We start from the raw sequence: 14460 nt of genomic DNA on the forward strand, positions 1-14460 counted from the left end.
TGGAACATGGTAAATAGTTGGTAAATAGCTGTGACTACAAACAGGCAGTTAAAAACATTTGCTCCTTCCTGAAAAACCAAGATTGAAGTGTCTAAAGTCAGAATACCTCAAATACAAGATACACAATATCTGAATACCTGAAGGACAAGGCAAAATAGGTTTCCTCCAAATGAGAAGATGAAGGAGAATTAAGCAGTAATAGATAACACTTAAAGTTTAATGAAGATGAAAACTGGTACTTGACAGATGATATTCTGTAATTTGCCAAATGTCCTCTCCATTCTATCTCTAGTCTCAGTTTACCCAAGGTGTTCAACTTATAGGAAGACAAAGAAATGAGATCAGCGATTGCATAGACCAAACGGACTACCCAACTTATTTATTGTGGGCTTACAGCTGTTCAAAAGGCTCATCAACTATATGGAGTCAGTCCTGCCAAGGAGGAGCAGGGTGCCCAGCTAGCTCACAGTTCTTTCTATACAAAATTTTATCATCAGCATATCTGGCAACACTATTTATGAATCATCCCAATCCCCTCCACATATGTATTAGCTTTCTGTTGAAGTCCAGGCAAACTTGACTGGGTTCTTTGCGCAGGGTCTTATAAGGTCAAAGTTAAAATGCCCACTGGGTGGACTTATCTTGAGGCTCTGGGGAAGAATCTGCTTCCCAGTTCATTTAGGTTATGGGCAGAATCAAGTTCCTTGCGGTTGTAGATCTGAGGTCCCTGTTTCCTTGCTGGCTGTCAGTCAAGGGTCACTCTAAGTTCTGCAAGGTTGCTCTTAGGTCCTTTCTAAGTAGTCCCCTCCATATTCAAAACCAGCAATGGCCCATTGAATCCATCCCATGCTTTGAGTCTCTGATGTCTGCCATCCGCTAGAAAAAACTCTCTGCTTGTAAAGGGTTCATGTGATGACCAGTACAGTCTCCCTATCTTAAGATCAACTGCTTAGTGGCCCTAATTGCATCTGCAAAATCCCTTCGAAATAGTGCCTAGATTACTGTTTGATTGAATAACCAAGCATTGGGACTCTTGGGCAGTCATCTTAGAATTCTGCCTACCAAAACATAGCTACAATTTCCTGAAAAGCTCTCCTTTGAGGCCTGACACTTGATCTTTGAGGGTATTGAGAAGCTATAGCCTCGGATTTCCCAGCCTCTTCACAAGAAACTGGCATCCAAAGCCCAATATATTCTCATACAAGACAAGGGACCAAATCAGTCAAAAGTGTTACTATCTATCCTAGGGAATTCATCTTTCTAGGAAATTCTACATAAAATATATGAAAAGCATTCAGGGTGCAGGGGCAGGATTCCAGGAAAAATGTACAATTTGATGGGAGATAAAGGGGTACATTTTTTCCCAGGGTTGTGCAAATGTTAACTTGTCCAGCAAAAAAGACTTTAGTGCTCAGCAATGAGCACTTGTGAATACCTGTACCTGTTTTGTGCCTAGCTGCTATGGAAAATAATTTAGGAATATAGAATATAGCCCGTTCCCTCTTCAACATTATAATCCAACTTCAAAAATGATGGCAGGTGTCAGTGGGCTCCTGTGAGAAAGCAAGTGGGAGCTTCCTGAGGATTTTATGAAAATGGAAAATTATGAGGCATTCGTAGACTTTGGTTTCTGTAAACACCACTCTCCAGCGTTGCTCAGAAGAGTATGTCTGCTATGCATTTAGGTGATTTAGTAGATTCTAAGAATTGAGGAGAGAATACAAAGATTGGGACCTGAAATGACTTTTCTCCAACCCTGCAGATGATGACAGTGTCCTAGATTGTGAAACAACATGCCGGAAGGATAGTGGTCCCCTAAGTGACTTCATGAAAAATCTACACCACCAGCTGAGACCATTCACCTCAGAACATGCAAGAGAAATAAACTTACTTTTTGTTCTTTAAAAAAATTGATGCCTATTGAGTATTGACAATGGAATAAGAAAAAAAAAATGATGCCAACACATTTGAAAAAAACAGACCATAATGATGATAGTTTTTCTTTATCATGTAACAGCTTACAAAGCATAATCATGAAAAAACTACATAAAAAGCAAATTTTAAATTTCTGACTGTAAGAATGCTACATTTGTTAGCTGTTCACACTGAGTTTTATTTACCTCAATTTCTGTCTTTGAGGAGTTAATCATCTAGGAAAAGACAGGCAAATAACTAACTATAATTCAATGAGCTAAGTGCTTTAACAGAGTCATATAAAGTTACATACTTTTTGGAATTGACGACACCTTTGTAGGATATGCCATTAAATTTCAATAGCTTTGGGGTGTTAAAAATATCCTAAAAACTATATATATTTTTTAATAACTTTATTGATAATACCACACATTTATCCCTGGAATTACTTACAAGCCTCTTCTCTAAATCAAAGTTGGAGCTAAACTTTTAATGTAGAGTTTAAGTATATTTGGACCCACTTAGTTGTTCCCAAAGTGTGAATCTGTCATCAGTTCTAGCTCTGAAAGTTCTCTGATCTTTTCTGGGAAATTAGTTAAATTCACACATCTGCAAGCAATGAAAATTATATTACTTTTCTATCTATTTTTCTACCTGGTAGCTGGTTAGTTTCTTTCTTTCTTTCTTTCTTTCTTTTATTTTTTTTGAGACAGAGTCCCACTCTGTTGCCTGGGCTAGAGTGAGTGCTGTAGTGTCAGCCTAGCTCACAGCAACCTCAAACTCCCAGGCTCAAATGATCCTCCTGCCTCAGCCTCCCAAGTAGCTGGGACTACAGGCATGCGCCCATCATGCCCAGCTCATTTTTTCTATAAATATTTTTAGTTGGCCAGATAATTTCTTTCTGTTTTTAGTAGAGACAGGGTCTCGATCTTGCTCAGGCTGGTCTCAAACAGCTGACCTCGAGCGATCCACCCGCCTCAGCCTCCCAGAGTGCTAGGGTTACAAGCGTGAGCAACCGCGCCCGGCCTGGTTAGTTTCTTTTAATACTGATTGTAAGATCTATCCTGATTTCAGGAGCATTTAAATGTGAAAAAAGTTGGGAATAAGTGGTTTCTAAAGTGCTACTGGAAAATAAATGAGGAAGTGATTAATTTTGCCTGGGAGAGGAGGTGACATTTGAGTTGGGTCTGGGAAGTTGATAGGAATTTCCCAGGCAGATAAGAGGCTAAAAGGTATTCCCAGCTAAACCTCTATTATGGTGCTTATCTCATGATAACCTGTTAATATTGCTGACTCTTATTAGCTTATAAATTCCTTGAGGTCATGAACCACTTTTATTTCCCAAAATGACTATTTAGCTCATCATTCTGCCATTTAGTTTTATTTGTTTCATATTTATTAATTTTATTCATATTTATATTTACTGACAAAATAGTATTTCTTTGTAAATACAGAGACACAAACAAACCCTACACAAATCCTGTGTAATATCACTCCCGGAAGAAACCACTGCTAATATATTGGTGTATATGCTTCAATGCTGCTTCTATTCACATGCACCTATCTATCTATCAATCTATCTACTTTTAAAGCAAAATGGTATCATAATATATTGTTCATAATTTATTTTTATTTAACCACCCTATTAGAAATACTGATCATTGTTAGTCTACCCAGCCTCCTACTGAAGGAAGTATGCCCAGCCCATAGTTCTGTATCCTTAATTGGTTGTATCTTGTGATCACAACTAGTTGAACTAAAGGATCAGCATCTGATCCAAGGTCAGCTCACCTGTGGGTGGTCAGAGATATACCCCTAGGTGGAAGGATGAGCTGAATCAGTCATATGCCACTCTATGAGTTATGGAATTGGGCAGCTATGTCGATCTTTATTGGAGCTGATGGTGTAAGGATGCCATGACCTTCAATCAAGGCCATGGCAAGCCAAGCAGAAATAAGAGTTGTGAAGGAACAGAAAAAATTAGAACAGATGAAGCTGGTTGTCAAAGAGAGGAAAGTACAGCTGTTCTGTGGAGAAGCAGAGATGCCCAGAGGAATGGAACCATGCCTTCAAGTTCCCCTTAGTCCTGTTTTTTCTCGCTGCAGTTCCAGTCCTTATATACTTTTATAATAAATGCCTCCCTTCCAGCTGTTTTTCCTCTAGAGGCAAAACAAGTGGGTCTCTGTTTCCCGTAGCCAGTTACACCTGACCAGAACCACAAATCATCACTGTTAATGGCTGTGTGTATAGGTGCCACCATTGTGTATAGGTGTCATCACTGATTTAAACACCTAGTGACAAATATTTAAGTAATTTCCAATTTGCACATTTAATAAAAACACAGCATCCTTATGATATATTCCAAGATGTGAGTTTTCTTGGTTGAGGGATAGATGTATAATGTCAAATTTGTCTTCAAAAAGATTATATCAATTTATAGCCTATTAGCAGTGCATGTGGGCGGTTGCTTTTTCACCCCTTTGCTAATAATATCAATTAAGAAGACAAACAAAACATTGCTATTCTGATAGGCAAGAAGTGATAACTGGCATGTTATTATCTTAGTGTGTATTTCTCTGAATCTTGTGTTTATTGACCAGCAATGTAGGCTTTGTCATTAGACTTGGGTTTGAGTTTCAGCTCTGCTTCTTGCTGTGTGGGCTTCAGGTAACTCAGTTTTCCATTTTCTCAAGTGTAAAATGGATATAGTAGTAGTCCTTATCTTGTAATTATTGTTATGAGGATCAGATGAGAAAATAAATATGAAGCACTTAGTGTAGTAAGGCCTCAGTGTATTTCAGTTATTATAGTTATGAAGAATGACAATAATGTGTTACTACAGATCAGATAAACCTAGGTAAGATATCTAAAACTCAATGGGATATTGCTTTAAAATCCTATTAGAAGTGTATGGTCCTAAGAAAGAATGCAAGAATGCATTAAACTCATAACCTTTATCATTAGAAAGAAAAGACATTTACACTTTGGATCCTGCCCATTACAAAGGGCTTTAGAATTAACATTAGAATATATACCCATACCTTAAAAGCCAGGGAATGTCAAATAAAATCAAGAGTTAAACTGAGTAAGACTTGCTGAATTTCTGAGAGTAGGCAGAGGATTAGGTAATTAGTTTTGAAGTCCATGAAATAATTTAAAAGGGGCACAAAATGAGAGTTGGCACAGTGAGAAGAATGGCTCTGAAAGTCTGCAGCTCCGGGACTCATGCCTGGTAGAGACCTGATCAAAAATAATCTCAGTTAACTAAATTGGTACCGTCTTAGCAGCTCTGTGTCTTTCAACTCAGGGAAACTTTATAATTAAGTACAGAAAGCCTTAGTGGATGGAGTAAACTGTGGGATTAACTTGTCGGGGTTAAAAAGAAGTATGTGCATATTTCACATTTTATGTACTTGCAATATTTAAGAAAAGTTGGCCTATTAGAGTGACAGCCTTATAACTTTTATTTTAAATGTGTAATTCAATTAGTTTTAAACTTAGGTTTTTGAGTTGAAACTTTACTAAGTTTACATATGGAATTGGGCCATCTAAGAGAAATTTAGCTTCATTATATATGTAAGTTTATTTGATTTATAAGGATTACTAAGCTTTGAAAAAGTTTAAATAAGACAATTGAAGGAATTAAAAAGAAAATATTTAAAAAATTTTTATCATTATAAGTTTTTTAGAGACAAGGTCTTGCTCTGTTGCCCAGGCTGGAGCGCAGCCTCCAACTCCTGGGCTCAAGGGATACTCCTGCCTTAGCCTTCTGAGTAGCTGAAACAACAGTTGCATACCACCATGCTCAGCTAATTAAAAAAAAATTTTTTTAGACAAGGTCTCACGATGTTTCTCAGGCTGGTCTTGAACTCCTGGCCTCAAGCAATCCTCCCATCTCAGCCTTCCCAGTCGCTGGGAGAAAAATCTAATATATTAAGTTTAGAGACATAATTTTAAATGTTTGTAGATGTTGAATTAGGTTAGTGAATGGGACAAAAAAATCATTTGATATATGAAAAGTGATTGGTAAAATGTGCTAGATTTATAAATAGAATCATAAAATCGGTTAGCTGAACTTAAAAGCTTACGATAGAAATCACTTTTGAATTTGTAAGTTTCATAAATTAAACCTTTGGCCATTTTTCTATGGGCTTTTTTTGCTCTAATAGGTTTTCAAGTATACTACTTTAATAGTTTGAAGGAAGAGTGAATAAATTGAAAATGGCTGAAACAAAAAGCCTGGAGTCAGGCTGTGAAGGGGCTTTTTTGGCATGCTAAGGAACCTGGACCGCATCATGAAGGGAGTAATAGGAAAAACACATAAAAAAGAGGAACACAATTGCCTTTGCACTTTCCAAAGAACACCCTGGTGACTGTGAGGATCTGGTTGGCAGAAGGGAGACTAGAGGTGATGATAATCTAAACAGTGTAATCACAGTGGGGACAGAGACAAAAGCTAGACACCTTAGAAATAACACAGACTAGATGTAGGGCATGAGGCAAGGAGCCTGCGGTGTCCCGACTGGGAATTGAGTGCTACTATTAACAGAGAATACAGCAGGAGCAGAGTCAGTACTTGACCCGTGGAATTTGAAGCGTTTGTGGGACACTCAGGTGAAAGTGTTTGTCAGACAGTTGAAAATACTGAGGGGCTTCCAGGTAGTCTGGTCTGTAGATATATATTTAGGGTTATCTCGGCAGTTATAGGTGAGCGTAGTTACTCAGAGTGGGCAAAGAAAACACGGAAGAGGACTGAGGACAGAATTCCGCTGAATACCAATATTTTAAGGGCAGGCCACAGGTGCAAGGGGAACAGGTATCCCTAACATGGGCCAAGAGTCCTCTAAAAACAGAAGAACTTGCAAAGAACAATGTCAGGGAGTCTAAAGGTAGGAAGTTTGGAAAAACACACAGCTCAATACTTGGGGAGTTGAGCAGTTCTAATTTGGTGACTGATGCCAGGTTGCCACACTGTGCGGAGAGTGGGGTCCTTCATGGCAGTTTGGGTCCTGCTTGCGTCCAACGAGAACACCCTGGACCACCTCAAAGGACTGCCTTCCTTGAGCCTTGGTGCGGAGGAGGTTAGTTCTGCCGGCACGGGGAGGGAGGTGGCCCACGATTTTGATCTCAAGCCGCGGACACCCGCAGCCTTTCTGTCAGAGTTGCGGTCGGGGCGGTGGCCCGGGGGGCGGGGCTGCAGGCGGGGGACAACCTTCCCAGCGGAGCGCGAGCCTGATTGGGCGGCGGGCCCCGCCTTCTTCCTACCGCCCACTGGGAACAGAACGAGGCCCGGAGATGGGCGGGGCCTTGTGGTTGTGTCCCCGCCTCCTCCTGCCCGCCCCGGGCGGGGCCGAATGGGCGGGGCCCCCGGGGCGTGGCCGCCGCCGGGGCGGGGCCTAGGCTCCGGCAGCCCGCGCACTTGGCAGGAGCTGCAGCTGCCGCCGCCCGCGCCTCCGAGGTCTCACCGCCTGCTCTGCAGAGACCCGGGCTCCGCCGCCATGTCCGTCGCGGACGAGGTTGACGGGCTGGGCGTGGTCCGGCCGCACTATGGCTGTGAGTACGGGGCTCGCGGCGCGGGGGCTTCGGGGCCGAGCTCGTCGCCAACGAGGCGCGGTTTTCCCGGGGTTCGGGAGGCGGGTGGGGTAGGACGGCTGCCGGCGGCGCGGACCCGGAAGAGCCGGCCCGGCTGGGTGGCGGGCGGCGAGGTCCCCAGCCCGCGCCCCTTGGGTTCCGAGGCAGCGGAGGGGCCCTGGGAGGCCTCCCCGCCTGAGCCGCGCTGCGGCTGGAGCAGCCCCACCCGGCGCCTCCCGCCCAGCCTGGCCGAGATTGGGGAGCCGGCCTAGGGTGAGGTGGCAGAACGGTGCAGGGCGTGTCCCGGGCCGGAGACCGGGCTCCGCCGGCGGTGCTGCCCCGAGTGCTGCCTGCGAGGCAGACCCAGGGTCTGGACCTGCCCGGCCCGAGGCTAGCTGAGAGGTGCGATCCTGGGCGAGTCACTTCAGCTTTCCCCAGCTTAATTCTCTCGTCAGGATTTCAAAAGTAAAATTAAAAAAAAAAAAAGTCCTCTGACTTCCTCATTTTCTGTGGACGTCCTGGGACATCATTAAACTGCGGGGGGGACTGACCTTTGGGGTTTTGAGGTTTTCAATTTTATATTCTGGGAATAAAGTTCTTTTTTAAAGGATAATTTCACTCATCAACAGTTATATGTGAAGAATTATTGTGTCACGTTTGTGAAATTAGAGATGAGTAAGACCAGGCCCTGCCTTCAAAGAACTTTTTAATCAGAGACAGACAGGTGTACAGGGTAATGATAATGAAGTGCAATAAAGATAAAAGCTCGCGTGAACTAACTGGTTGTACAGAGGAACGTGGGTAAGGAGCAGGAGCTCGGGGCAGGCAGTATGAACACTGGAGGTGACATTTGGATAGAGTCTTGAAGGATGCTGTGTAGAGAGGTTTGACAGGGCAGGGTGGAGCAAGAGACGTGACTTGAAGAGGGAAGAGCACGAACCAGGTATTGAGTAGAGGGGCGCTGTGAGTGGTGGGAGGAAGGGCTGGGAGAAGAGTTTCCAAGAGTAGCTGGGGCCAGCCTGGGCCTTCCCAAGGAGTTAGGAATTTATTCCATACCCTGGGTGCCCATGAAGGAGGCACACTGCTTCAAAGTTAAGCTCAAGCTTTGGACACAGACTGTCTGGGTTTGAATCCAGGCCCTGCCCCTTGGCTGTGGGGCTGAGCTCACCCAGCTTCAATTTCCTCGTCTGTAAAATAGGAGTGCTAATCAGAGGATTGTTGTGGGTTTCAGTGAGAGAATACATGTAAAATGCTTGGTATAATTACTGCCACTTAATTCTCAATAGCTACTGGCTTTGGTTATTAATAAAAGAGGGGAACAACATGGTCAGATCTGTATTTGGAAGGAGTTCTGGCAGATAGGCAAGGACAAATTCGGGCCCAAATCTCAAGTCAGTGTTTTCAAGGTTACACTAAAACTTGGCACATGTTTATATTATCATACATTTAAAAATTTTTTTCTTCTTTATCGTACATTTTTAAAAAGCGGCAAGATGAGTTTAGTTGAAACTGCGTAGTTCTTTTTTTAGGAAGGTCATTGTGGTACACCTGGCTGTCCACACATCCACAGGTTACCCTGACCTTCTAGGTGACTGTCAGGAATTTGATGCTGTGGCATTCTTTTATCACTCAGGAAGGTTACAGATCCTGGTGTTTACATTCTTTCTCTAATGTTTTAGCTGTCCTGGATAATGAGAGACTTACTGCAGAGGAGATGGATGAAAGGAGACGTCAGAATGTGGCTTATGAGTACCTTTGCCATTTGGAAGAAGCAAAGAGGTAAAGATTGGCTGGAGAGAAGATTGGGAGAAGGGGACTAGTATGATGTGCACAGATAAAGATTTCTTTGTGTGTGTTGTAGATGTAACTGTGGGAGGCTGGTAATTGAGGGAATTAGTATAGGTAGGGTGTTTATTCATGGGAGAAGTAGCCTTAATGGCAGTTTATCATGAAACACTGTGATGGGCATTTAAGTGTACTGAAAAATTCCCAGATTTGTGCTGTTCAGTCTTAAGCTTATGGTGCATGTTTGAGCACTACCAACTGAGGGGAAGAAATAGCATTTTTAGGGTTTGAAGTTCTTGGCTTTAATGTTTTATTGATTCTTCACTGGTTTTGATTTATGTATGAATTGAGTCCCTTCTTCCCATGATTTATGGAGTGGGTACTTGCTTTGGGAGGCCTGAAAGTATAGTGCTGTGGGTATAGGTCTACCCATTTGGCAATATTCAAAGGCAGCATCCTCTGCATGCTTTGTACCTGAACTTCAAGCTACTCTTTTCCTTTTTCAGATGCCACAAGACCTTGTGGTCTTAATTTTAGAGTGTCAGTTTGTTACCAGTAATTCATTTCTTTTGTTCCGGTGCTTGTGTTCCTTCACAAGGCCCCAGGGTGGATAGATGTAATTATGGGTCTTGTATTTTCTAGGTGAGCTTGGGAAAGGGCAAGTAAGTGATAATCGTAATCAGAGTTCAGTGAAAATCAAGGATGTTTCAAATGGTGCTAATAAACAAGAGTGTGTGTTTGTTTGTTTGTTTTTTAATTCTGAAAATCTTAAAACACTACAGGAAAGTCCGGAGAACAATACAATAAACATCGTTATATCCCAGAACTAACAAGTGTTATCCTTCTGATATTTCTCTTTGCTCTAAATAAATAAACAAACTAACTAACTAACTTAGCTGAATTTGGAGTCTCCTTTTATCCCTTCCCAGTCCCATTCTTTTTCCTTCCTGTGGGGCAGCCACTAACCTGCACTTTGTGTGCCCTCTCCCTTTTGAGCTTAAAGCTCTTCTGGGAAAATGGCTGGGGTTTTAGTGATGGTTTAGGTGAGGAGGATAGTAAGTCTCATCTTTCTAAATGGAAGCAAGAGGTGAATATGTCATTAGAAAATGGAACATTTTCTCATATGAAATATATGTAAGGGAAGAAAAATATTAAGTCCTCTGCCACTTAAATTGCAGAGTTCTAGTTTTGGAAGGTCAAAGAATTTGAAAGCTGCAGCTGGTCCGCGATCATTTTGTGCTCTGTGGAGCCTTGGTGATTCTTTGGAGGTGACCTGAGGAGGAGAGGGAAGAGCTTCCATACACCTTCCTTCCTCCAACCAAGCAGTTCTGCCTTCGTTTTAATATTGGATTTCCAAAAAAATTCCCTTTTTACAGATGGCGTCTTGGCTAACAGCCTCTCTGCCCGCTGTTAATCTAGTTGAACCATCTCATTCAATGAGGAAACTGAGGCCTGAGTTTTCTTGGTCTACTGTAGTTTTCTTTATCGAACAATAGTTTCCATCATTTTATACAGTGGTTCTTAACCAGTTGTGTGCATTAGAATCATCTGGGGGAGCTTTAAAAAAATGTAGCTATCTGGGCCTTACCACAGAGATTCTGGTTCAATAGGCCTGGGCTGGAGGATCCCGGCACCTGTATACAGTAGTCCCTCTGTGTCTTCGGGAGATTGGTTCCCGGGTGCTCAAGTCCCTTTATATGTAAAATGGCATAGTACTTGCATATAACCTACACAAGTGGTATACTTTAAATCATCTCTGTATTACTTATAATGCTTGGTACAATGTGAATGCTATGTAAATAGTGGTTGTATGATATTGTTTTTTACTTGTATTGTTTTATTATTATTTTTTATTGGCTTTTCCCCCCCGAATGTTTTTGATCTCCAGCTGGCTGACTGTGGATGTGGAACCCATGGCTCTGGTGGGCCCACTGTATTTTCAGTGCCTCTAGTGATTCTGATGGTTCTCCCCGCCAGTTGAGAAACAGGATTTAAAACCTTTTTAGAATTCTGCCTTATGCTGGGCTATGACAGCCTGAAGAGAATGACGCTCTCTATCTTATTTCCTTCCTCAAGTGCTGCGCTAGCGAGGCGTCTCACTTGTATCTGCTCCGGAGCATGTTCTTTTCTGTCAGGTGTTTTTTCCTGTAGAAAAGTAGCCCATTTTCTTTAAAACCCACTCAGGGGTCATGATCCTCTGGGGTGTTTTTTATTTATTTAATTTTATTTTTTCTGAGACAGGGTCTTACTCTGTTGCTGGGCTAGAGTGCAATGGTACCGTCATAGCTCACTGCGACCTCAAACTCCTGGGTTCACGTGATCAGTCTCAGCCTCCCAAGTTGCTGGGGCCACCAGGTTCAGCTAATTTTTCTGCTTTTTTTGTAGAGACGAGGTCTCAAACTCTTGGCCTCAAACAATTCTGCCTCAGCCTCCCAAAGTGCTAGGATTCCAGATGTGAGCCACCACGCCTGGCCTTGGGGTGTTTTTTAGTTGGGTGATTTTGCATACTTAGGAAGTGACTAAGGAAGTGGAGAAATTTGTGCTAATTTTTATTTTTTTGCTTTGGGTCATAAGGGAGAGCATAATAGTGGCTTATTATGCTGGCACAGTCTGCCTGTTGGCCTGGCATCATGGAAATGTGCCTGGTTTATTTTATGGAGGCAATCTTATAAAATCTGGATGCAGTGTTTTGTTTTTTATTTAAAGCTTTGATTAGAAAATCAACTTTGGAAGCACCTATTTAGATTTTATAACTAGAGAGGACTAAGAAAAGAAGTCTGGGAATGTTATGGTAAGAAAAGAGGACTAGGATCCCTGTTAGCCACCTAATGTTGCTGCTGCCACCCCTAAAAAGTGTTCTGGGTAACCACAGACAGAGCACGTGCTCTTCATTATTAGCTAGGGCTTCTGCTCCCAGTCCTTTCTCCTGCCCTGGTAAGCTGGCCTGTGTCTTGTGCGCTCTTAGGGTTCCTCTTTTCCCCTTAGCACTAGGCCCAGTTTGCCTTTCTGGTTTGGCCCCATCCTGTTTTCTTCATAACCTCCCAAGTTGGAGGAGCCCCAAGGTCTGGGATTTACAGCGTCTCCAAGGCCAGGAATAAAGATCAGAGAGATCCAAGGGAGAAAAGGTCCCCCTCTTCAGTTCTATTTATAATACCTCTACTCCTCCCACTAAAAGCTCCACCTTTTAGTACAGTGGCCCCATTGTATATCTTGGGCACTCTGTTTTCTCCCGTACCTGTAACAGCTCTTTCTCCAGAAAAGAGAGGAGAGTGTGTAGAGAGAGTGAATGTGAATGTGTGGAGACAGTGAGTGTAAGTAGGAGTGTGTGCGTGTGTGTGTGTGTGTGTGTGTGTGTGTAGAGAGATGAGAGTGTGTTGTGAATGTGGGTTTGTGTTTTTTCAAAAGGTTAAGTGGGAAAAGTTAGGGGTGATTCATAAACTGTGTATGGGGAGTGATTAGGAAATAGAAAATATAGAGATTTCTGCTTGTCTTTGTTTGGAAAGTAGCTTCAATATTGAAATTAAGCTATTGTACTAATGAATTACCACCTAAGGATTCAAGGCTTTTTGCTAAGGGCTGCACAGTAGATCTAGGACTTTATAAAGGGAAACATCTTAAATGACTATTTATGCTTAAATGTAAGTTTATTTTTATCCTTTTGCCTATTCAGATTGGGCTTTGCATTTGTTTTGGTTAAGAAGTAGTTGTATAGGAGAGAGAGATACATCTTCATTCAATTGAAAGAGGTAAATTTAATATTTAAATATGTGAGATAGGGTAGGTGTTCAGGTCTTGGACAGGAGGAAGTAATAGATCAGAAGAAGTTTAGGTGAGAAGAACCAAGAAGAGAACATACCAGGCAGGGCAGAATAGGGAAGTCTGTCTGTGAGGAGAAAGTATGAATAGTACTGGAAATGGAAGAAAATTCAGTTAGGTTAAAGGTCACATGCTGGGTGTGGTGGTTCATACCTGTAATCCTAGCACTTTGGGAGGCCGGGGTGGGAGGATTGCTTGAGCCCAAGAGTTTAAGACCAGCCTGAGCAAGAGCGAGCCCCTGTCTCTACAAAAAAAAAAAAAAAAAGAAAGAAAGAAAAATTAGCCAAGCCTGGTGGCGTGTGCTTGTAGTCTCAGCTACTGGGAGGCTGAAGCCGGAGGATCACTTGAGCCCAGGAGTTTGAGGTTTCAGTGAGCTATGATGATGCCACTGCACTCTTACCCTGTCTCAAAAAAAAAAAAAAAAAAAGTCACAGGAAGAAGGTTAATTCCAGCACTCTCTGAGTTTGTCGATACTATTACTTCTTTCAGAGACCTCCTGCTGTGCATTTTCAAATCTGTCTTGGGCCACCTTTTTTCCTGATGAGTGCCCATACCGCAGTTCAAGGGGTAGGGCACACACTTCTTGTAGAAGAGAAAATAAGGGCTGTGGCTGGTTGGAAATTTTCAGAAACTCCACAGTGTTAAGTAGAGCTTAGCACTAAATAGGAGCACTTTACCCTTCTGTAATTTAGGGGAATTGAAAAAGTATCTTGGAAAGAAATTGGCTCTTGAGAACAAAGTCTTTTGTGCATGTCTTTATTGTTGGCATAGAACATCTTCTGGGATGGGCTCTTCAGACCTCTCCCTCTAAATGTTACCAGAATTCCAAGAACATGTGGATATATCCAGGCTGGTACATTGTGATCATGAAAACAGAAGTTAAGACATTTAAGAGGCAAGAAAACAGAGTGGATAGGTGAGGTGACTAGGAAAAATAAATAGCATTGCCCACCAGCTTCTAGACTTCTCAAAGAGAGGAGCATCGCTTAAAGGTTGAGGGAGATCATTTTTAGGAGGTTGACCCAAACTCTCCTTTTACAGATGAGAAAACTAGTTTAATCACCTCATGTGACCCAGTGTGATTAGGGCCTATAGCATGAAGCTACTTAAAGGCACATTGGGACTTGGAGCTGGATGTGTTCGTGTATTCGTAATTATCAAGGGATGTATGGGATAGGATTTATTCTTAATTCTTAAAATGATGACATAGAAATCTCCACTCTCTTTTCTGAAACTTAATTTAGTGCAATTGACTTGGACAGATTCTACCATGAGAAGTGGGTTACATTTAAAAGTGTATTTGTTAAAGTGATTGAAACTAAGTGCTTTGTCACATAGTAACAATGTTACAAATGGGAGTATTAGTTCCCAGTG

At 42.2% G+C, this 14460-nt stretch overlaps 1 protein-coding gene across 1 annotated transcript in view; it reads left to right on the forward strand.

Moving 5' to 3' along the window:
- Window positions 1-7317: 7317 nt before the first annotated feature.
- Window positions 7318-14460, forward strand: part of IQGAP1 (IQ motif containing GTPase activating protein 1) — a 97748-nt gene continuing 90605 nt past the window's right edge. The window contains exons 1-2 of the mRNA XM_069466585.1: window positions 7318-7467; window positions 9165-9264. Of these exons, the coding sequence (XP_069322686.1) occupies window positions 7413-7467; window positions 9165-9264 (155 nt within the window). The 5' untranslated portion in view covers window positions 7318-7412. The remainder of the gene's footprint in view (window positions 7468-9164; window positions 9265-14460) is intronic.

This window comes from Eulemur rufifrons, chromosome 3 (genome assembly GCF_041146395.1).
Source record: "Eulemur rufifrons isolate Redbay chromosome 3, OSU_ERuf_1, whole genome shotgun sequence".
Classification (NCBI taxonomy): domain Eukaryota; kingdom Metazoa; phylum Chordata; class Mammalia; order Primates; family Lemuridae; genus Eulemur; species Eulemur rufifrons.